At 40.0% G+C, this 24076-nt stretch overlaps 1 protein-coding gene across 6 annotated transcripts in view; it reads left to right on the top strand.

Annotated features, from left to right (window-relative positions):
- The window catches only part of LOC126474157 (polypyrimidine tract-binding protein 1), a 277481-nt gene that overhangs the window by 197755 nt on the left and 55650 nt on the right, over positions 1–24076 (top strand). For 4 of the 6 annotated variants that reach the window (XM_050101633.1, XM_050101617.1, XM_050101625.1 and 1 more), the window contains exons 6-9: positions 8735–8786; positions 9167–9225; positions 11873–12143; positions 18098–18196. In XM_050101633.1, the coding sequence (XP_049957590.1) occupies positions 8735–8786; positions 9167–9225; positions 11873–12143; positions 18098–18196 (481 nt within the window). The remainder of the gene's footprint in view (positions 1–8734; positions 8787–9166; positions 9226–11872; positions 12144–18097; positions 18197–24076) is intronic. The other 2 variants (XM_050101655.1, XM_050101648.1) reach the window with 1 other exon arrangement.

Raw genomic sequence — 24076 nt, 5'->3', positions numbered from 1 at the left:
TCCTACGTGATGTGTCTGACGTGATAGTTCGTGCTGCTAGCCTTGCTGTACCGCGCTCATCTGGACCATTTCACCATCAGCACGTCCCGTGGTGGAGTATGGCCATTGCCATTGCCATACGTGATCGCTGTTAAGCTTTGCAACACCTTAAGAGGCACCCTTCTGTTGCCAACCTTATTACCTTTAATCACCTTTGCTCTAAAGCTCGTTATTTAATCAAACAGAGCAAACAGGTGTGTTGGGAATGCTTTGTTTCTTCCCTCGGTTCTACTGTCCCTATGTCATGGGTATGGGCTACACTTCCCTCTCTCCAAGGTTGCCGTCGGCAGTCCACCCTCCCAGGCCTTCACCTCCCAGATGGCCTTTGTATGGACCCATTGATTCTTGCAGAACATCTTGTGACCCATTTTGCAACGGCATCGGCATCAGCCTCCTATGCGGCTGCTTTCCCTCACCAGAAACAGCAGGCCGATGCTTCTGCCTTATGTTTTACTCCTTGTCAGTCAGAATCTTACAACGAACCTTCTACTGAATGGGAATTTCTTTCCGCACTTTCTTCTTATCATGATACGGCCCTTGGCCCAGACTCCATTCATAACCAACTGCTTCAACATCTCGGTGCTCCACAACGGCAACATCTTCTCCAAGTGTTTAACCGTATTTGGCTCCAGTGTGACTTCCCTTCTCAGTGGAGGTATAGCATTGTGGTTCCTGTCCTTAAGCCTCGTACGAACCCCCTATTTGTTGAAAGCTATCGGCCAATTAGTCTGACAAATGTTGGTAAGGCTTCTGAGAGGGACGGTCTCTGATAGATCATTTACTTTGCTGGGAATCCGCAGTTGGGCAGGCTTTTGCCCAGCGCCGCCATTTGGTTGCAGTATTTTTCGACCTTCGCAAGGCCTATGACACGGCTTGGCGACATCATATCTTACTTACACTTCATCAGTGGGGTTTTCGGGGCCCACTCCAGATTTTTTATCTGCCAGTTCCTGTTCCATCGGTCGTTCAGACCCAGGAGACTGACATCCCACAGGGTTCTGTATTGAGTGTACTTCTTTTCCTCATTGCTATCGATGGACTTGTGGCCTCTGTCGGTCCTTTGGTCGCCCCTCCTCTGTATGTGGACGATTTCTGCATTTGGGTCAGTTCCTCTGCGATGGCCTCTGCAGAGTGGCAGCTCCAGGGAGCTATACGGCGTGCCTCTGCATGGACCCTCTCACACTGGTTTCAATTCTCTCCTTTAAAATCGGTGGTGGTCCACTACTGTCGCCATACTATGATCCACCCCGATTTGGAGCTCTCTCTCAATGCGCAACAATTGCCTGTGGTCCCACAGTTTCGTTTCCTGGGTCTTCTTTTCGACAACAAGCTCACTTGGCTGCCTCATATCAAATTTCTGAACGTAGGATATTTCCGTAAACTCGGTGTTCTTCGCTTACTTGTCTACACCTCTTGGGATGCGTACCGCTCCATCCTTATCCGCCTTTTGGTTGATAAGTTTATGGTTCGGCTGCTTTTTCCACACTGCATGTGCTTGATCCAGTCCACCATCGCGGTATATGTTTGGCCACCAGTGCCTTCCCTACTAGCTCTGTTCATAGTCTCCTGGTTGAAGCTGGGCTGCCCCCATCCCCCCACCCTTTCTGTTCGGTGGTCCCAGTTTCTGGTGTCTTATGCAATCGCTGTCCGTTCCTCTCGCACTCATCCTTCCTATTCTATCCTATTCCCAGACCATGGACGTCGCCAACCTGATTCCCACCCTTGGGCGGGTTTACCGGTTGGGCTCCGCCTTGTTTCTCTTCGCCGTGATTTTCAGCTTCCTTTGCCCCCCCCACCCCGCTCCCCTGGTTAGTTCCTCGGTCCCGAATTTGGATGGATCTCTGCCGAGGTCCGAAAGATTCCATCCCCCCGATGGTGTTCCGTTCCTTTTTCCGCCGAATTTTATGGGAGTTTCGGGATGCTGTTGTTCTTTTACGCTGATGGCTTTAAATCTGCTGATCACGTGGTATATGCCTTCACATCCTCTGTTGGCATGGAAAATCATCTACTGCCACCTACATGTGGAGTGTTTACTATAGAACTGATGACAGTTTCCCAGACCCTTACCTTTATTAAACAGTCTCAACACAGACGCGTTTTGTTAAGTACGGACTCAATGAGTGGCCTTCTGGCCATTGACCAGTGTTTTTCGCGCCATCCCTTGGTGTCTGCCATCCACGACCATCTCCCTGATCTTCACAGTGTTGCTTGTTCCATTGACTTCCTTTTGGTCCCTGTCCATGTGAGTATTCCAGGTAATGAGCTTGCTGATAGTTTGGCTGGGAGAGCAGTCACTTACCATCCCCCCCCCCCCCCCCCTACCCGTTCTCTGTAACCCCCCCCCCTACCCGTTCTCTGTAACCCCCCCCCCTACCCGTTCTCTGTAACCCCCCCCCCCTACCCGTTCTCTGTAACCCCCCCCCCCCCCCTACCCGTTCTCTGTAACCCCCCCCCCCCCCTTTGCAGCAGATTTATGGCTTCATATCAAATCCCACTTCACACAATCGTGGGCCAACTCTTGGCTACTTCCCTGTCTAATAAACTTCGTGCGATTAAGGTGACACCAGGCCTGTGGCGTTCTTCCTTTCACCTCTCCCAAAGGGACTGGACCACACTGTTTCATCTCCACATTGGCCATACCAGGCCGACCAATGGTTTTCTTTTGTGTAAGAGCCATCCCCACTTTGTGGTTTTGCAGCCTTCCAGTCAGTAGCCCACATTTTGGTGGAATGGCCCCTTCTTTTGGCTCTGCGTACTAAGTACAGACTTCTCCATACTTTACCTTTAATGTTGGCTATCCGTTTGCTGACTCCTACCCCATCTACTTACACACCTAAATAGCAGCTTACTAAGGCTGATTGGCGGCTTTACTCCTCCCTGACGACCTTCGAAGAACATGATTTCCATAGTTATGATGAACAGGTGGAATATCTCACAAACGTTATCCTTACTGCTGCAAAATGTTTCATTCCTTGCACTTCCTGTTTACTCAATATGTCAGGGTCCTTTCGTGGACTGAGGCATGCCGTGACGCAATTCGCACACGGGCATGTGCTCTCCGTGTTTTGAACTGTCATCCTACGATGGCAAACCCTATTAATTATAAACAGATGCACGCAAAGTGTTCTTGTGTTCTTTGGGAAAGCAAAAAAGCTAGCTGGATTGCATTCATTCACTAGTTGTTTTAACAGTTCCACCCCTTCCTATGTCATGTGGGTCAACTCCCAACGGCTCTCTGGGATCAAGATACATTTGACAATTTTCGGCCTGAAACCATTAGACGATGTTATTGTGGACCCTGTTGCTATCTCCAATACCCTGGACCGCCATTTTGTGGACATTTCAAGCTCTTTGCAATATCACCTCATCTTCCTACATTGGAAACGAGCGGAGGAGGCGTAGGCGTTACGGTTTTTTTTCTCAGAATTGTGAGTCTACTATGCTGCCTTTACTGTGAGGGAGCTAGATCATGCTCTCAGTTTTCCTGATCCTGCACCCCAGGCCAGATGCTGCCCACATTCTGACGTTTCAGCACCTTTGCCTTTCAGGCAAGCTCTTTCTGCTGAACACGTACAGCCCCATCGGAACAGAGGGCACATTTTCCAGACTTTGGCGTGAAGCCACTGTCATACCCATACCTAAGCCCGGTAAGGACACAAACCTTCCTTCTAGCTACCGCCTCATCTCTCACCAGCTGCATTTGCATGGTGATGGAACGTATGGTTCATGGTCTTCTGGTATGGTGGCTAGATTCTCGCAATTTACTAACAACTGCACAGTGTGGATTTAAAGTGCGGTGTTCTGCAGTCGACCATATCATTACTTTGTCCATGCATGTCAGGAGTGGTTTTCTGCAGAAATTCCAGACTGGCCGTGTTTCTTCGATTTGGAGAAGGCCTACAATACCTGTCGTTGAACTGGTATCCTCTGTACTCTTCACATGTGGGGCTTTTGTTGCTGCCTGCCCAGTTTCCTTCAGGAATTTTTAAAACCTAGTGTTCTCTAGGTGCCTGTGTGTTCTGCTTTGCTGGACGCATTTATCTAGGAAAATAGTGTGCGTTAGGGTTCCATTCTGAGCGTTGTTCTCTTTGCATCACCATTAGCCCTATAATGTGCTGTCTCCTGCCGGGCATCTCCAGCTCCCTTTTTGTTGATGATTTTGCCATCTATTGCATTTCTTAATGGACGTGTACTACTGAGCGGCATCTTCAGTGATGTCTCGATCATCTTAACTCCTGGAGCATCAACAATGGCTTTTGTTTTTCCACTGACGAAATCGTCGGTATGAATTTCTGACAGTGCAGATGGTTTCTACCAGCATCATTACATCTTGGACCTGTTGCCCTTCTGTTCATTGAAACTACGAAATTCCTGGGGCTCATGCTTGATACAAAAGTCTCTTCGTCCTCCCATGTATCTTACCCGGCAGCCCGCTGTACGCGGTCCCTCAGTGTCGTTTGTGTCCTCAGTGTCGTTTGTGTCCTCAGTGTCGTTTGTGTCCTCAGTGTCGTTTGTGTCCTCAGTGTCGTTTGTGTCCTCAGTGTCGTTTGTGTCCTCAGTGTCGTTTGTGTCCTCAGTGTCGTTTGTGTCCTCAGTGTCGTTTGTGTCCTCAGTGTCGTTTGTGTCCTCAGTGTCGTTTGTGTCCTCAGTGTCGTTTGTGTCCTCAGTGTCGTTTGTGTCCTCAGTGTTGAATAAAAAAAAGCAGATAAATGCTCTTGGTGACAATGAGAATAATTTAATCTGTAGTGGCTCCCACTTTGCAGGTTCCCAAATAAAGACTTGGGATAAAATGAAAGCAGTCAGCCCAGCCTAACAAAAACACGGCACATACATGGGGAAAAAGTACCTAGAAACAACTGTGTCTGTTGCAAAAGGTTATTCAGCAACAAAAGTTCGCTTCCATTTGTCACTTTAAGGGTGCTCTTATTTGCTGGTAACTTAACAATAAAAATTAACTGTGCAGTTCATTTATACTAATTCATTGAACTAATTCAATAGGAAATACTATCTCAAAAGGAATGGTTCTGTAAAAAGAATGACTTTGCCCATCTCTGTTTTAACCACTGTCAATAGCTCTGTCACACTCCTCCCAAAATACATTGTCCATGCTACCATCCAGGACACTGGACCCATTGCATTTCTATAATCCTTGGATGATTGAATTGTGAGATTCTGCACCACAAGGAGAGAATCCACCCACACATAAGGCTGGCTGTGATGGCTTTTAAACTTTATGCACACATGCCGATTTTATGACATTGCTACATGTGTGGGGTACTTTTGACTGCAGGTGGAGAAAAAAAAAAAAAATGTTTGCATGAAACTGTTTAGGAAATTGTAATGTAAGTGTGCACATCACAACATTAGAGTAGTTTAAGTATGTATTTTTGCGATGTAAACTCACTTCTCATAAAGACAAAAATTAAATCTTACAAAGACTGTGTATTCTGAAGGGTTTGTCTTTTAAATCTAATCAGAATCATTACCAATACATTCTTTGAAAACTGAGAATTAATGTTCCTTGCATACATCCCATGTAACTTTCTTCAGTGTTAGTCCTTCCACTCTAGTGAAGGACCTTACACATGTTTGATACATGAGGGATAGTATTTATTGGTGGTTCAGATTCTTTTTTATCCACAGAATGCTATCCTCTCCTTTGCAGCTTGCTTGAGATGTTGCAGCCAGAGCTTTTGAATCACTTCTATCTACCCCCTGCTCAGTATCTGTATTATGATCACTTTCTGAAATGAGGTCACTTCACTCTGTCATTATTTATCCCATATTCATTTGCACAATAGGATGCCATGTGACATAATTTTAGAATGTGCAATCTCTTCTTAAAGTTCAGTTACTATAGTGGCTACTTTCACATGTGTGGGAGATATTTTTACCAAGGTATAAGAACACGAATGCTTTGCTCCACAGGACAATGTGTGAAACTGCTGAACTTGAAAATGGTTAAAAGTATGAACAGTTGGTTTAGCAGAATGTGGGAGGTCATAGTTGTAGAACTGATTTAACAGTGCTGCCAACATACCAAAGCTATCTGGGTATATTGTAACTCATACATGTACTTATGGGTTAAATGTTGTCTGTTCAGTCCCTACTAACATCCAGTCAGAATAGTGTTTTCATGTACAATTATTAAATTCTTTTTGACATCTAATTTTAAAGCTATATATCCGGGTGTAACGACTAGGCCTGTCTTCAGAATAACTACTCTCTTCTCTGCTAAGGTGTATGATTATCTTCAAAAGCATTCAGCACCACCGTAAACAGTCAGACACTAAGTTAGTCGAACATCAACAGTCAACATATTGTTGCTCCATCTGAATTGAGGGATAATCTGTACAGGTGAAATTTGTGAGACACATTAACAGTATTTTGTGAGTATGCAAGAATTAGTAGGAAGTTTATTTTTTTGTGACGAACATTTGGGGAAAAAGTGCCGCTCTCGTTCGAGCCATGTATGGTTTGTTGGCGTCTCATAGGCATTTCCAATGACGAGGCAGGAAAAATATCCAAATGAAACTTTCATTGTGCCACACCAAACAGGAAGACTTTATCTGTTCAGTGTAAGTTTGAAGAAAGCAAGAAACTCTCCCCCTTGCTTAGCTCATGTCTGGGTGTGCTTTTGGGTGCGTTAGTAGGAGCAACTTGGTATATATCTTCTGCTACACAGTGTTGCAGTGAAAGACTTTCATGACTGACTTAATTCCTTTGGCCCCTATGAGGGCATAGAGCATCCAATAGAACTGGCCATTTGCATCGGTTCTGCCCGGGTTTCGCCAACTCTTTTTGCTTCCCCTTCCACTGTCGTCTTCAATGTTCCCCTAGGTCTTCCTCTCTTCCTTATTCCCTGGGGATTCCTTTCCAATGCCTTTTTTCTCGATGGCTCCATCTGGTTTTCTCAGTGTTTCCCCAACCACCCCCACTTTCTCTCTTGTATCTGGTCTTCAGATATCTGGTTTTTTATTGACCAGAGCTCCACATAACATATTTTTTCTGGCCACCAGATATTCATGATGCTTCGAAGACCTCTATTTTTGAAACTTTGTAACTGGGATGTTATCTTTTTATCGATTTTTCAGCTTACACTGGTGCACAGAAGGCCAGCCTTCACATTTGTATAAAAAATATAGATGTTTTGTTTTGTACCAGATATTTCTACTTTTCCATATTGGATATATTTGTATGAAGGCAGCATTTGCCTTTTTAATGCAGTTTTTCAAGTCATCTCCAGCTACACCATCTTTTGTCACTATACTATCCAGATACAGGAATGAGTTTGACAAGTCTCCACCTGCTGCTCCCCTATTAACAGTGGCACCTCCATGTTCCCTGAATTTACTCTCATTTCCTTTGTTTTGCCTATATTTATCTTGAGGCCAGCATCCTCTGCATCTTCTTGCAGTATGTTTAATTTGGCTTGCGTGTCAGTCAGCCTTTGAGCTGTTGCAGTGAAAGTGTGGATGAATAATGTCGGGCAGTCAGCTGTCTCCTTCACCATGTAGTCTGTGTCCGCAGAGCTGTAATAAAGAGCACTTCCTAATAGTAGTCCTTCACTACACTTCAGTATCTAACATGCCCCACATTTTATTAAACAAGCTTTTTACATACCATCAGATACAAGCCAACATCCCTTTATTGCTTCTTTAGTATCCATATTTAGTTATGTAAAATTTTGCATGAATTGTTGGATTTAACTTCAGTAAATTGCAGTTGAAATATCTAATCTTGAAACATCTTCTGAACAATCTGTTACAGACAAAAAATTGCCCTGTTGAGAATGGCTTCCATGTAATCCAATAGAATGCCACCAAAAAGTCTCCCAGAGCAACATTAGGCTCCACTGCCTACTGTATATACTAGCAACAATTGTAAAGTATTTATTCTTTGGACTTTTCTAGACAAACAAGCTAATCTACATGTTCCCAGTAGCAGAATACTTGTAAATTACTATTATTTATATCTGTCTGCTCAACTCGACTTTTGTTTCTTTTGGTAAATGCTCCTTTATCAATGCACTGTCATTAGCATAAGTGGGAACCACCCTTTTGATACACCATACTATATACAGCCAAGTTTGCTGATTAATTGTGAAAGTAAGGGGTGATTATTCTTTGTTTGGAGAGCGAGTAATCTGATTATAGTAAACTTGTTGCCCATACATCATATTTTGCATTCACCATTTGACAGTAATGGCCGTAAATAAAGAACTACATCAGGAAGTATTAAAATTCTTTGATAGCTAGAATCCATTCAGTTTGCTAAGATGTTTTCACCTCTGTGTTAATTTCTGCAGTGTGACATTTGTGCTCATTCAGTAGCAATAAATTTAGTTCCTCACTGAAACCAGTCCCCATCTACCTTATTCAGCAGGACTCAGTATTTTAATCAGTTAAGAGATGCAGAAATCTGTGAGAAACTATTGTAAAAGAAAACCATTCTGCAGCCATAAAGATACATTATTTTGAATTTGTTTTTTGTGTCACCCACAAGCAAAAACAGTATAATGAATCTAAGTACCCTGCTTTGTCAGTGCATTATTTGTGTTGTAGACAGCAAATCTACCCTGAAGTCTGTGTTGTTGTTGTTGTTCTTCTTCTTCTTCTTGAAAAACCTCGTAATATGCAGACTATAGTTAAGCTCAGAAAGCACTTTTTATTTACACAAAAATATTTTGTTCCAGATTTTCACGAGATTTGGCAAGGTTTTGAAGATCGTCACTTTCACCAAAAACAGTAAGCATTTATATAGTAGTTTATGGGTAAGACATAGCTATTAATATATACTGACCACCTATTATATTGGTTATTTGTATAGTGTGTTTTCTGCATGTCACAAAATATTCTCACTTCACTAGCTGACGTGACAGTGAATATAACTTTAGTTAGTGTTCAACATCTTTTTTAATCTATGAACATCAAATATAAGAATAAGGTTTGTTTGCAAGAGACTTAATTTCATTTTATACGGTTGGATGCATTATACAGAAATATTGCAATTAGTGTGTGGATTGTAAATAATAATTCTTTACATCGAGATGTTTAGGATTGTAAGACAGAGGCGTATAAAACTTCGGGTAAGGTGTGATGGTAATAAAATTCCTCTTACCTTTCAGATACGTTCCAAGCTTTGATTCAGTATCCAGATGTAATCACAGCTCAAGCTGCCAAGCTGGTGAGTGTGATGCGTGATTTTATTCTATAAAGCAACATTTAAGCAATGTTGAAGGAGCATGCCCATTCCATGCTGTAGACTGACAAGTTTGTTTTTCATAGTCCGTTTTCTCCTCCTCATTAATGATCTGTGTCACCAGCCGCTGTGGCAGAGTGGTTCTAGGCGCGTAAGTCCGGAAACGCACTGCTGCTATGGTTACAGGTTCGAATTCTGCCTCGGACATGGATGTGTGTGATGTCCTTAGGTTAGTTAAGTTTAAGTGGTTCTAAGTCTAGGGGACTGATGACATCAGATGTTAAGTGCCATGATGCTGAGAGCCATTTGAACCATTTTTTGATCTGTGTCAAAAGTACAATTTGTCAAAGAACAGATTTTTCTGAGCTGTGATAATTGAAAAAACAATCCCGTTAATATGAATTACTGAGTACTTCAGACACACAGCAAGAGTATTGTCTTCAGAAATAATAAATAATGTAATTTACCTTGAATTATATTTTGACACATACACAGAAAGGCCCAAGGGAATAATATGTTTGAAAAGAATATTTGTTACAGTCGAGGGATCAAAGGAGGTGGTGGAATGATGATTGGTGGCAGGGAGCAGCAAAATACACTAGTGCCCTGACAACAGTATCTTTCTGCTGCACCTGCCTGTAGTGTACGCTTCGGGGTGCGTGCAGAGCATTTAGTATTAATTTTCATGTTAGTTATGTACGGTGAAGGTACTTTGCCAATGTAGTGTTCATTATTAGTGGCATAAAGCAAACACAACGGTTTCATTAAGCAGCTAAAACTGTAGTTTTATGAGCCTATAAACTGTTCTAGGAAAAGACAGAAGCAGGTCCTCCCCGCTTGATGCAGAGGACACATTGGTGATGCTGCAAAGTATTCTTCTCCCTCTGCACATCACGCAGCCACCTTTTTATTTGCACACGGCTGGGGAAGGTCAGGGAATTCAGTAAAATTGCTGTTGGGATGTGAATGGACGGTGACCACTGACACTGCTACAGATACGTAGCACACAAGTCATAAAACTGTTAAATACGGCATGTGTCAGAAGCTTGTCAGTAAATCTTGGCTGTTAGTTATGTCCATATAAATAAAAATGAATATTTTTGTTTGTTCAAGAAATTACATCTCAATAGTTTGTCATAAATTGCTTTGAAATTTTGACACAATGTTGCATTTGAATATGCGAGTGTTTCTGTGTGCTTACTGGAGTACCATATGTTGAACTTATCAGCAACACAAGCAGTACTAAACGTAGTATATAAAAGATTAATGGAAAATCTCATATAAAGATGTGAAACAAATACTAACAAAGAGATAGAGGGGCTGGCCAGTATTTACCTCAGCTCAGTACAGCCGATAGATACACTTATCAGCAACACAAGCAGTACTAAACGTAGTATATAAAAGATTAATGGAAAATCTCATATAAAGATGTGAAACAAATACTAACAAAGAGATAACAGGGGCTGGCCAGTATTTACCTCAGCTCAGTACAGCCGATAGATACACAAAAAAACAGAACCGAAAATTTACGTTCCTAGCTTTCGGAACAAATGTTCCTTCATCAGGGTGGAGAGAGGGGAAAGAAAGGGAAGAAGGGAAAGTAGATTCAGTTACTCACAACCCAGGTTATGAAGCAACAGGGAAAGGAAAACAGGGAGGGTAGCAAGGATGGAGGCATGGTTGTCAGAGGGAAGCCAAAGATATTCTACTGTAAGTACTGTGCCAGCTTCAAACCAAAGAGGATGCATACAGAAGTAAAGAGGCATTGTGGCTGTTGGCTCTCTTTGTCCAATGGGCTGTGAGCAGATGCAACTCAGAAGCCTGACTGGGCACATATACAACAGCCTGAACAAACAGCTATGGGAGGGCTTGTCACTGTATTTTTTCCACTCTCACTAGGAAGAAAATATGCTCACCAGAAACGATGTGCAGATTTGCATACTGTCGCCAATCGCTGACAAGCTGTCTAGCTCTCAAATAGCCTCTTTCCTTTCCTTCTGTCTTCCGTCATGAGTAGCCTACTATGTTCATGGCCAACAGAGATTCACAATTAAGACGTATTGACACTGTCTGTCTCCAATAAATGGAAGCACCTGTCCTTCTCCAAGAACAATAGTGTCCTGAGCAAGGCCATGGTGATAAGGTCGAAATGTAGGTTTTTCAGTTTGTAACTAACGTATTTCTTACAATGATGCAGTACTTCACTCAGTAGAATTTTAGTCACTATGACACTGGCTGCAGAAATCTATGTAGTTATGATAGTTACATACTTCCCATTACCATTATTTCCATTTGCCTCTTCTAAGCATCTCATCCATATTTCAGAGTAATGGTTAGTAAACACAAATTGATATGACATTTCGGATGGAAACAAGCAGTTATCTGGTCATTACTAGGTACTAGATTGGAATATGGCCACGAAAAACCGCATTTTTTTGAACATAAAATTTGTCATAAAGTAGCTTATTAAACATATTGGAAAATTGTCAACTTTCCACTGTGATATCAACTAATCCAGTCATGTTTAAATTTGCTCTAACTTGCAATTGTGACATTATAACTGATACTAATCTGTCATTGCTTGAGGTAAACACTGTCAATGGTTATATAAACGACTTCTTATTTTTATCAGTCTTTGGATGGTCAGAACATCTACAACTCGTGCTGCACTCTTCGGATTGAATACTCGAAGCTAACAAGTTTAAATGTGAAGTACAACAATGACAAGAGTCGTGACTACACTAATCCAAGCTTACCTACTGGAGATCCTGGCCTTGATGCAACACTGGCTTTGGGTGGTGAGCTGTTGCCACAGCTACTTCTAGGTGGTGCTGGTGGAGCTCGCCATCGTGGAATTGGTCAAGATTCAGCTACAGCAGCTGCTGCCCGTCTCCCTCCACCAGGTAAAATATTACCCTTGTTTGTAGATGTAGACATTATTTGATGGTTTTTGTAATGTAATGATAGCTTTTGATCCTACTTAGAATCAACAATGCTTACTTTTGATAACACATTTGTTTGGTTTATAAGAAAAAAAAAACCTCAAGTGGCAGTCAATTTGCCAGATACACAGATAATTACAAGTACTTAAGCAGTTGTTGCTGCTAATAATAAAAAGCTATTACCCATTTCCCTCAAAGCCTGCATACTATGATATGAAAACAAAAGCACATGGAAGTAAAACTAAAACTACAATCAACTTGGTATGTTCCTGTGTGTCTCAACATGTTAATAATTGATAATAAAGTGTTTGTTGGTTGAAACATTAAAAATATGTAAAATTTTCGCTGTGTGGCATTCATTTGACCTTGGGCACAAGTAATTTTGACATAAATATTTTGACTGGTGTACTTTGTCCATCTCAGTTTCCTTGGTGATGTGTACTTAGTTTTTCGGAAAGTGTCATAGGAAAAAAAAACCAGTAAATCCACCACGCTCTGATTCTTTACGAAATTGAACTCCCTTGTATAAACTGCTTAAAATGTTTGATTACTTTGAAAGTGATTTAATATGTCAGATACTCAATGGAAAGAATTTAAACCAAAGATGATTTATAAAGGGTTTGAAATTATATGCAAAGTTCATTGAGAGTCAGTATACTGGATGAATATAGCATAGAGTATGTGTGTGCTGCAAGCTATATTGCCTCTTAACACAAATATAGTTTCAAACTGTAATATTGTCTTCTTGGGTTAAACCTTCAGCATAGAATTATACCTCATAATGAGTGGATTATGACACAATTTTAGATGGACTTGGTAATCATATGAAATTCAGAAAGTCAAATTTTTGTTCCCCATGGAAGTAGTTCATTAGTCAGCTTGCAACTGGCACCAAGTGACTCTACCCAAGGTTAGTTGTTCAGTGATACAGGTACCTTAATTAGACTACATTCCATTATCCTTGTTTTGCTTTTGTTGATGTTCATCTTATATTCTCCTTTCAAGACACTGCCCATTCCATTCAACTGCTCTTCCAAGTCCTTTGCTGTCTCTGACAGAATTACAATGTCATCGGCGAACCTCAAAGTTTTTATTTCTTCTCCATGAATTTTAATACCTACTCCGAATTTTTCTTTTGTTTCCTTTACTGCTTGCTCAATATACAGATTGAACAACATCGGGGAGAGGCTACAACGCTGTCTTCCTCCCTTCCCAACCACTGCTTCCCCTTCATGTCCCTCGACTCTTATAACTGCCATCTGGTTTCTGTACAAATTGTAAATAGCCTTTCGCTCCCTGTATTTTACCCCTGCCACCTTTAGAATTTGAAAGAGAGTATTCCAGTCAACATTGTCAAAAGCTTTCTCTAAGTCTACAAATGCTAGAAACGTAGGTTTGCCTTTCCTTAATCTTTCTTCTAAGGTAAGTCGTAAGGTCAGTATTGCCTCACGTGTTCCAGTGTTTCTATGGAATCTAAACTGATCTTCCCCGAGGTTGGCTTCTACTAGTTTTTCCATTCGTCTGTAAAGAATTCTTGTTAGTATTTTGCAGCTGTGACTTATTAAACTGATAGTTCAGTAATTTTCACATCTGTCAACACCTGCTTTCTTGGGATTGGAATTATTATATTCTTCTTGAAGTCTGAGGGTATTTCGCCTGTTTCATACATCTTGCTCACCAGATGGTAGAGTTTTGTCAGGACTGGCTCTCCCACGGCCGTCAGTAGTTCCAATGGAATATTGTCTACTCCGGGGGCCTTGTTCCGACTCGGGTCTTTCAGTGCTCTGTCAAACTCTTCACGCAGTATCATATCTCCCATTTCATCTTCATTTACATCCTCTTCCATTTCCATAATATTGTCCTCAAGTACATCGCCCTTGTATAGACCCTCTATATACTCCTTCCACCTTTCTGCTTTCCCTTCTTTGCTTAGAACTGGGTTTCTATCTGAGCTCTTGATATTCATACAAGTCGTTCTCTTATCTCCAAAGGTCTCTTTAATTTTCCTGTAGGCGGTATCTATCTTACCCCTAGTGAGACAGGCATCTACATCCTTACATTTGTCCCCTAGCCATCCCTGCTTAGCCATTTTGCACTTCCTGTCGATCTCATTTTTGAGACGTTTGTATTCCTTTTTGCCTGCTTCACTTACTGCATTTTTATATTTTCTTCTTTCATCAATTAAATTCAATATTTCTTCTGTTACCCAAGGATTTCTACTAGCCCTCGTCTTTTTACCTACTTGATCCTCTGCTGCCTTCACTACTTCATCCCTCAAAGCTACCCATTCTTCTTCTACTGTATTTATTTCCCCCATTCCTGTCAATTGTTCCCTTATGCTCTCCCTGAAACTCTGTACAATCTCTGGTTCTTTCAGTTTATCCAGGTCCCATCTCCTTAAATTCCCACATTTTTGCAGTTTCTTCAGTTTTAATCTACAGGTCATAACCAACAGATTGTGGTCAGAGTCCACATCTGCCCCTGGAAATGTCTTACAATTTAAAACCTGGTTCCTAAATCTCTGTCTTACCATTATATAATCTATCTGATACCTTTTAGTATCTCCAGGGTTCTTCCATGTATACAACCTTCTTTCATGATTCTTAAACCAAGTGTTAGTTATGATTATGTTGTGCTCTGTGCAAAATTCTACCAGGCGGCTTCCTCTTTCATTTCTTAGCCCCAATCCATATTCACCTACTACGTTTCCTTCTCTCCCTTTTCCTACACTCGAATTCCAGTCACCCATGACTATTAAATTTTCGTCTCCCTTCACAATCTGAATAATTTCTTTTATTTCATCATACATTTCTTCAATTTCTTTGTCATCTGCAGAGCTAGTTGGCATATAAACTTGTACTACTGTAGTAGGTGTGGGCTTCGTATCTATCTTGGCCACAATAATGCGTTCACTATGCTGTTTGTAGTAGCTTACCCGCATTCCTATTTTCCTATTCATTATTAAACCTACTCCTGCATTACCCCTATTTAATTTTGTGTTTATAACCCTGTAGTCACCTGACCAGAAGTCTTGTTCCTCCTGCCACCGAACTTCACTACTTCCCACTGAATCTAACTTTAACCTATCCATTTCCCTTTCCCTTTTTAAATTTTCTAACCTACCTGCCCGATTAAGGGATCTGACATTCCACGCTCCGATCCGTAGAACGCCAGTTTTCTTTCTCCTGATAACGACATCCTCTTGAGTAGTCCCCGCCTGGAGATCCGAATGGGGGACTATTTTACCTCCGGAATATTTTACCCAAGAGAACGCCATCATCATGTAATCATACAGTAAAGCTGCATGCCCTCGGGAAAAATTACGGCTGTAGTTTCCCCTTGCTTTCAGCCGTTCGCAGTACCAGCAAAGCAAGGCCGTTTTGGTTATTGTTACAAGGCCAGATCAGTCAATCATCCAGACTGTTGCCCTTGCAACTACTGAAAAGGCTGCTGCCCCTCTTCAGGAACTACACGTTTGTCTGGCCTCTCAACAGATACCCCTCCGTTGTGGTTGCACCTACGGTACGGCTATCTGTATCGCTGAGGCACGCAAGCCTCCCCACCAACGGCAAGGTCCATGGTTCATGGGGGGGGGGGGGGGGCAAAAACATATATTAATGCTAATTATATTGGTTGAGAACTATTATCGTATTTCATTAACTGTCAAAGAAAACATGGTATTTAGCAGTTTGCATTTTATGTTATTCATAGTGTGTAAAGTGTTTCCATATTAGTAGCACTTTCATATAACATCCATAAATTTCCTTAGCATTTTGGAACCCATGTTCATTGTGTTTTGCCCAGGTAGTTGTTGGACCAAAAAATAGGACTTAGCTTTTGATTTTGTATTCAGATTTTGCAGAATTTACTGTTTTAGTCTTTACTAGATGTTGGCCTTGTGTGCTGTGCGGAGTGGAGAAAGTAAATTCATAATGAACGAATATATTATAATTTTCATAAAAGGTTAAAATGTGTCCAGTGGCGACACAATCGAAGTCTGTGTGGTATGGGATATGCAGTGAATACCTAAATCCTGCGCATAAATGCATGTAGCACATAACCTGTAAGCTATAGCTAACAAATTGGCAAATGATTGTGTTAACAGCATATATCAGCATGACCAATAGTTGGGCGAATAGAGATGTTCAAAGTCAAGTTTGCCACTAGGGTTCAGTTTGTCACTTTTCTGGCATTAATTTAATGACTTTGCACATAAGAACATGCCTGATTGTAAAGAACGTTCCTGCATGTACGTTTCATACAGACCATGGTGCCGTTCTAGGTAGTGATGATACAGTAACATGAATTCTCAAAGTGTGCGGGTCACCAGGCGACCGGCAACTCAAATGGCCACCCCTTTGGATCAATGAGCTGTGCTCTCTCAGCACTTGGGAAGACAATTCATTTCTGCTAATGTCACATTATTTTGCAAGAGCTCTAGATGGAGCTAGCTTAAAATGCATAATTGTCTATGTAGTCAGGCATTAGTACATCAGTGTTAGTTTATATATGTCACTCTCCATCTGAATAAAAAAATCTTCTCACCAAGCAGTGGCAGAACACACACATAAAGGAAGGTTGTAATTAGGCAAGCTTTTGGAGCCAGTGGCACCTTCTCAGGCAGAAGGGTTGAAGGGGAAGGAAGACTGTGAAGGTAAAGGAATGGAGAGGTACAGGAACAAAAGGGTAGAGAAGGAAAGACTCTTTCCTTTTCATCCCATGCTGTAAGTTTCCTCTGACTCCAGGTTCTGGGTGACTTTGCCAAAAACAACCCTTTTCCTAGACCTCTCCAGTTCTTTTATTCTGAATGCACTGGAAGATAACATGCCCATATCTCGGAAGAAATTCTAAGTGTTTAAAAACTTAGATACATGTAACGAAATACCACTCTCTTAAATAGCTATAAAAGTTTGTATGGATGAATAGCTGAATGTTAATCTGTTTTCTCCTTTTTGTTCTTACAACATTGAGAGGCTGTAAACTTATGGTTAAGCTTCAAATAAACGAAAGACTTTAATACAATGTGAAATAATTAAAAAAAAAAACTCTATTCATTTATAGTTCTTATATTTACAACCAAATGCCTTACACTTCACAATCAGGACAAAAGGTTATCAACTAAATAATGAACATGAATGACATTTTTGCTCGTAACAGTCCAGATGTGATTCAGTGGCTATAATAATGCCTCCCTTGAACATCTCCTACTCGTGCATCAAGCCTTTGTATGTACCAGTTAGCCATACACAGACACCTAGAATATCCCACATCCCTGTTAGTCCAAAGCAACTATACTGGAAACTTAAGTGGAGGGAAAGGGTAAGTCCCAAAAACGGGGTGTTTGGCTTTAAAATTGTCAAGGTTTTTACCTATATCTCAATAAAGAAATAGTAGGAAGAGTCAGTTCAGTTTTGGAAATTATGGGAAAAGAAGGGGTCATTGCTGTTAACATTTTGTGTGTGTTAGCACCAATTTTGGTAATAAGAGTTGCTTAAAATTCTCATGGATGCTTCCATATTATAGGACACTTTTGGTTCTTCCTTTTAACACTGCAACAACTATTATAGCTTGAAATATTATTCCACCAGTCTTGGTGTCTACAGTTTATAAATTGTCTGCTTTATTGTGTATGTATAAAATGTGGCCACCTTTGGCATGTATTCATTACAGTTCATTAATTTCAAAATTTCTTATTTATTGCTACTCCTGTGAAGCTAGTGCCTCATATCTCATTTTAAAATGTAACATTAGTAATTTAGAATTTTCTTTTGTTCAGTCTTTCAGGGGCTTTTGGCAGTTCACTGCATTTAAGAAAATTGTCTTCGACCTTTTATATGTAAGGTGTCTAGTGTTTTTTTTAATGTGTGTTAAATATGACAAATGAAATGTGTTTTTCCCTGCCCCGTTGCTGTCAGGTGCTCCAGGTGTCCTGGCTTCACCATTTGCAGCCATGCATGGTCTTGGCTCACCGCTTACCTCGCCGTATGGCAACTCCGCAGTTGGAGGTCTGGGAGGTACGAACCAGCTGGCCTGTCTTCTCTCTGTCTTTCTCTGTCTCTTTCTCTCTCCTGTTCTGTCACCAGGAGGCACATAAAACTAGCTGGTGGTGGCTGCTCCTGCAATAAGTCAGTAATGTTGGATGTGGGTTCACATTTGGTTCAGGCAGCAACATGCCTAAAGGCTTTTTCCCTGTTGCAGCAACACTACTGCATTGGTTTTTGTTTGTAATTGTTTTTGAGGAACTGGCTTAAAGTGATTGCTTTTTTTTTTTTTTTTTTTTTTTTTTTTTTTTTTTTTTTTTTTTTTTTTTTTTTTTGTTGACATATACTTGCTTTTAATTTGTCCCAGTGAGATATGGGACAAAATTTTGTCATATGCAGAGGGTTGTGTGTTCCTGCACGTCATGTTTGGGGACAGCTGACATCCTATATCAGTTTCTTTTTTTTCCACTTTAAGAAGTGTTCTGTGTGCCTCCAATGCCTAATGCCATTATGTTGATTCAGTTCTCTTCAGGTTGCTCTTCTCTTCTCTTCTCTTCCCTTCCTTTTTCTGGATTTTGGTTGTTCAATCATTGTTGCATGATAATGTATCAATTTTGATGGATTCAGTTCATTGAATTACACATTCCTTCTAGGGAATATTTACATTTCTGGAAAAAAGCAGACAACTTCATTTAAAACGGCAAAAATAATTTCACATGGAACAAAACGTAAGAGCTATGTGCATATGATGGCAACTACGGAATAAACTAGACACTTCGTTTTTGAGCTCACATAAATGGTGATCGGTTGACTGTTGTACTACACTTCCAACATAATTCACGATTTCATTGGTGTAGGTCTCATACCAAAAAAAGTTTATTTTCACATTGATATAACCAAAATTAGTAATGAATGTTGCTTGTAATAGTTTATAAAAAATATTGTGTGTGTTTATTGTGTGTACAAATTGAAAAGAACATTCACTAAAGGGTTTGTGAAATTGCAGTCAGAAAGTGAATTTTGAGAGGTTGTGTCAAATGCCTTTTCAGAAAGAACCAAAGAAAAGGAAAGAAAATTCGAAACTTAAGTAACAACAGTTGGGTTCCTGCTACTATATGGGAAGAAACTGGTTTATTTCTGTTAATTCTGATAAGCTGAATAAAAAGATTATTTTGCTGTTGTGTATCATTGCTCTGTTAGTTAATCATAACTTACATTTATGGATTATTCTTGGTTTTAATGTTGTGACGGTTGCTATAGATCTTGCATTATTAGATATGGATTCAGCAACGTGATTGGAATCATTGTTGCAAACATTGGCAACAAAGTAACAAAAATATTCAGTAAGTTATTAATAAAATTAAAGGTTCTTCGAATGTTTGAAAAGTTATTTTGGATTTCCTTTGAACAGTCGTCCCTCTTCACCCATGCATACATTTGAATTGCAGTTGCTTAAAACTGGTGTTTCGTGAAAAGAACGTCACCATGTCAAGCAGTCTGTGAATACTTGATGGAATATAAAGAGCTGATATTCAGTGTGGTGACAATAGTTCAGTTGATCTCGGCAGCTGCTGTGGGCTGGATGTGGCAGCTTCGCACAGCAACCTCAAACAGTAATGTAATAAGATTTTGTAAAAGGCTCTGTGGTGATGCCACAGTGTAGGCAGCTATTGTTTTTGCCTGCAGCCATTTGCAGTACTGAGAATGTCGAGGGTCTAATTATACCACCTTGACTATAGTAATTTCCAGATATTATTTGTCAGTAAACTTTCTTCTACAGCTTTCTGGATGTTTTACTTTGTGCTGTGCTGATGTTGCAAAATTTTAAATATTAGCAGCATTTGGAAGCAAATGTTGTAGTCACGATCCCTCAATAGTTTGCAACCATACTTACTAATAAATATCTTTCCCAAGAATCACCACAGCTCAGATCCACATAACTGCTTTTATTTTTAAAATATTCTTGACAGTTGGAAACAGTTACTGTGAGTAACTGCATTGTGATTAGGTGTGTGTGTGTGTGTGTGTGTGTGTGTGTGTGTGTGTGTGTGTGTGTGGGGGGGGGGGGGGGGTGGTATTGATAGAGGCGTTTCTTGGTGCCAGAATACAAAACTTACAAGTAGTGAAAATAAACTCTATTGTAGAAGGAAGTTTAAGGTTGTCCTTGTGACAATGATTCCAGTGGAATTTTGATTCCAAACTGAGATGCACCATCCAAAGCCAGCAACGTAGGAAAATGCCTGTGCATAGACCACCATGACATTGTGTATTTGTGCGCCGTTTCCTGTACCAGGGGTAAGATTCAGCTCTTCGGGAACTTTACGACCACTCGCCTTATTATCCTGACCTCGCAAGCAGTGGCTATTAAGTCTTCCTACATTTGAAACAGTGACTCGGTGAAGGATGCTAAGATGCATAGATAAATACTGCCTTTGTCAGTTTTTTCAGTTCCGAGACAGAAAACTTTATTCTTGCAGAGGGATTGTAGGGGCAGTTATGAAAAGTGCTTAAGAGTGAACATTACTTATGTAGTATAGTGAATTTGGTATGTAGGACACTTAAACTGCTAGTATAAACTGCTTGAAAAGGGAACATTCACGGAAAGGGACTAGCTATCAACCCGTATAAGATGGTGATGAGACAAGTTATGCATCGGTAAAACAAGAATTAATAGGCAAATACTTAAAATTGCTGAAGAATGGCAGACCCCAGGCAATTGATGTGTGAATGTTACGGAGAACTGGATTAGATGAAAAATGAACACGCAGAAACTACTGTATGTAAATATCTTGAGGGTATACACTTGCGAGTAGAATCTGACTGCCTGCATTCCCCCCATTCCCACCTCCACTCCCCTTCCTCTTTCTCTCAAACTGTATTGCTTAAATATTTTCAAGATGTAGGTATCCTAGTTTTGTACAAATAAAACTTGTTGGTTGTGTTCATATTCAACTCTTAATTTATGTTTTTAACTGTAAAATTACTATGTTGGGGTTGATTTGTATAATTAAATCAGAAAATTTACGTAATCATTGAACATAAATTTAAATTAAACTACATATACAGTTTAGCAATCCATTTGTTACTTTTTAGAGAATAATTTTGACGTCTACAAATATATTCTGTGTGCTGTATAGTGGAGAACACCATGTACCACTACTTTTCATTTCCTTTCCTAGTGCACTCATAAATGGAGTGAGGGAAAACTACTGGTTATGTGCGCTCAATCCTAATTTCTTTTACCATGCCTTCACAATTGTTAGGTGAAATGTATGTTGGCAGCAGTAGAGTCATTCTACAGTCGCCACGAAGCCTGGTTTTATAAACTTTCTCAAGACTCTTTTTGTTAAAATAATGTCATCCATTCAGAGATTCCCAGTGTAGTTCACAAAGCGTTTCCATAACACTCGCATGTTGATCAAAGGAGCGAGTAACAAATGTAGTGGCACACTTATGAATCGCTTTGATGGCTTCCTTTAACATGACATGGTGGGGGTCCCAAGCACTTGACCAATATTCAGGAATGGGTCGAACTAATGATCTGCATGTAGTCACCTGTATAGATGAGCTACACTTTCCCAAATTTCACCCAATAATCCAAAATTGATGACCATTACTCTTGCTTACTACTTTTATTAGGTGCTTGTTTAGTTTCATATTACTTTGTAAGACTACATGTAGATACTTAACTGATGTGTCTGTCGGCCAGCACACCACCGATACTGTATTCGAACATTGCAGGACTTTCTTTTAATCTGTTCATCAGCGTTAATAAATTTTTCTACATTTGGAGCTAGCTGCTTTTGTTGGATATATTTCTGAAAAGGAGTGGGAGAGGGCAACAAAAATTATTGTAAGTAGTTGGCCTGTAACTTTGGACTTCCAATTCCAGTTTCAAGACTGGAACGAAAAATCTTCATCTTTTTGAATTTCAGGTAACTTTCGAATATACGATGGAATTGTGTCGGGAAGGAATTACTGTAGGAGGAGTCGTGAAAGGGGAATCCTCAGTCGCTTCAGGAGACACAGCAGAGTGGAGTGTTCTGGAGAACACAAACAGCGCTAACAACAATGTCATAACATTCTGAATACCGTCTGTCAATACAAGAAACCTGGATGGTAGAATCAAAAATTGTGAAGATGCACTAGAGAAAAGATTAAGAGCATGGAAAAGATGATACTCTACAAGGAAAGAAATTGATTATTTGGAATTTGTATATCAAAGAAATTAAACGTCAGAAAATTTTTGTACCTTTAAAGAGAAAGTTTTGAAAAGTCTCTCCTGCTTGATGTTGGATTGGATGCCAGAACATCTTCACAATCTGTGTAACCATTTCAAGTTGCAATTTTAAGTTACCAAAAATTTCAAAGTTCATGACCTATTTAGTTCAATTTTTTACATGATACAGTAATGTTCAGTTGGACATAGGCTACATATTTGTTAAATTTGTGTGTGGTGCAGAAGTATACATGTAGAACATAAAGAGTAAATGTCATCACTAAAAATCCCAGTTCATGATTGATTTTCATTCATTTGTTACTCAATTTTGTGCTATCATTCAAACATTTTGTTGAAATTGACTGCGAGAAAGAAAAACTGTGCTTTGAAAATATGCGGATTAGTTTTCTTTCTAGGAGCTACTGTTAACTTCCCTCTTGTACCCCTTATAATAATGGCCACAATGAATAAACGCATTCATTTAAAGTGGCTTTATTTCCCAATCGAAGTCTCATTTGCAGTACCAGTAAACAGCAACCAAAGTCAGAGAGTGAGGGGGGAAGAGCAAATGGACAAAGGGAAGGGGAATGGGGGATGGAGGTGATGGAAAAAGATAAAGTCCATGCTTTGAGACAATGGTGAGCTAACCTCTAAGAACAAAGAAAAGTGCGAAGACGCTCTTGAATTGTGAGAAACCAGTTATATCTTTTCAAAAAGTAGAACCTGAAAATGTTTTTCATAATTCAAAACCACCAAGTTAAACTGAAATTCAGAGTAAAATTACTTGGAAATACCAAGGATTCAGTTGTAGAATAGAGGGTGTCTGCTCTCCTATATTGTTGCACAAGAAAGGAAATAGAACTGTAGAGGAATATCTAGTGGCTATTACATACAAAATCCTCAAGAGTATCATCTCATTTAACACCAATGGTATTTCAGAAAAGGTTGGTGCTGCATAGAACAGATAAGGAATTTAAAACTGATCATCAGTAACTTGTCCAACAAACAAGAATTTGTTATAAACCTTAAGACATCAAGAAAGCATTAGACTCCGTAGACAGAGAAACACTCTTCAGTATACTGGACGAATTTGGCACAGAAGAAAACTTAGGTAATAATTAAAGAAACAGCGACGGAAACAAAGTGCAAAATAAAATTCTAGCGAGAAATTTCACAACCATCTGAAATAAAAGTAGTGTAAGGCGTCAACCCTTTCCACGTCAATTGCATTTTTGAAAAGATAAGGAATGAAATCTTAGACATTAAGAAAACAGATTAGGATATAAAATCTGGACAGTCACTTCCATGTCCAGCCTGCGCAGATGATTCAGCAGTAGTTTCTCAGAAACAATATGGCAGCTGTGCAAGTCAACCTGTTGAAAGAGTTGGCAGAAAAGACTGAAGTATAAATGTCTTTAAAGAACACAGAATTCATAATGAACATTAAAAATGCACTAGAATTTCTAAGCGCAAGCTACGGTAGAGTAACTAAGGGAAATAATACATATGAATACTCTAGATAAAGAACCAAACAAAAATAGAGCCCAGAAAATGAAAATGGCGTATCAGTTAATGAAGACATTTAAAATAAAAATATCCCTCAGTAAAAACAAAAAGCCAACATCAAAACAGCCATACAACTGCTGTGCCTTTATACAGTAGAATACCGTATTTACTCGAATCTAGGCCGCACC

This window comes from Schistocerca serialis, chromosome 1 (genome assembly GCF_023864345.2).
Source record: "Schistocerca serialis cubense isolate TAMUIC-IGC-003099 chromosome 1, iqSchSeri2.2, whole genome shotgun sequence".
Lineage (NCBI taxonomy): Eukaryota > Metazoa > Arthropoda > Insecta > Orthoptera > Acrididae > Schistocerca > Schistocerca serialis.
This window is presented reverse-complemented; position numbering and strand designations above follow the sequence as displayed.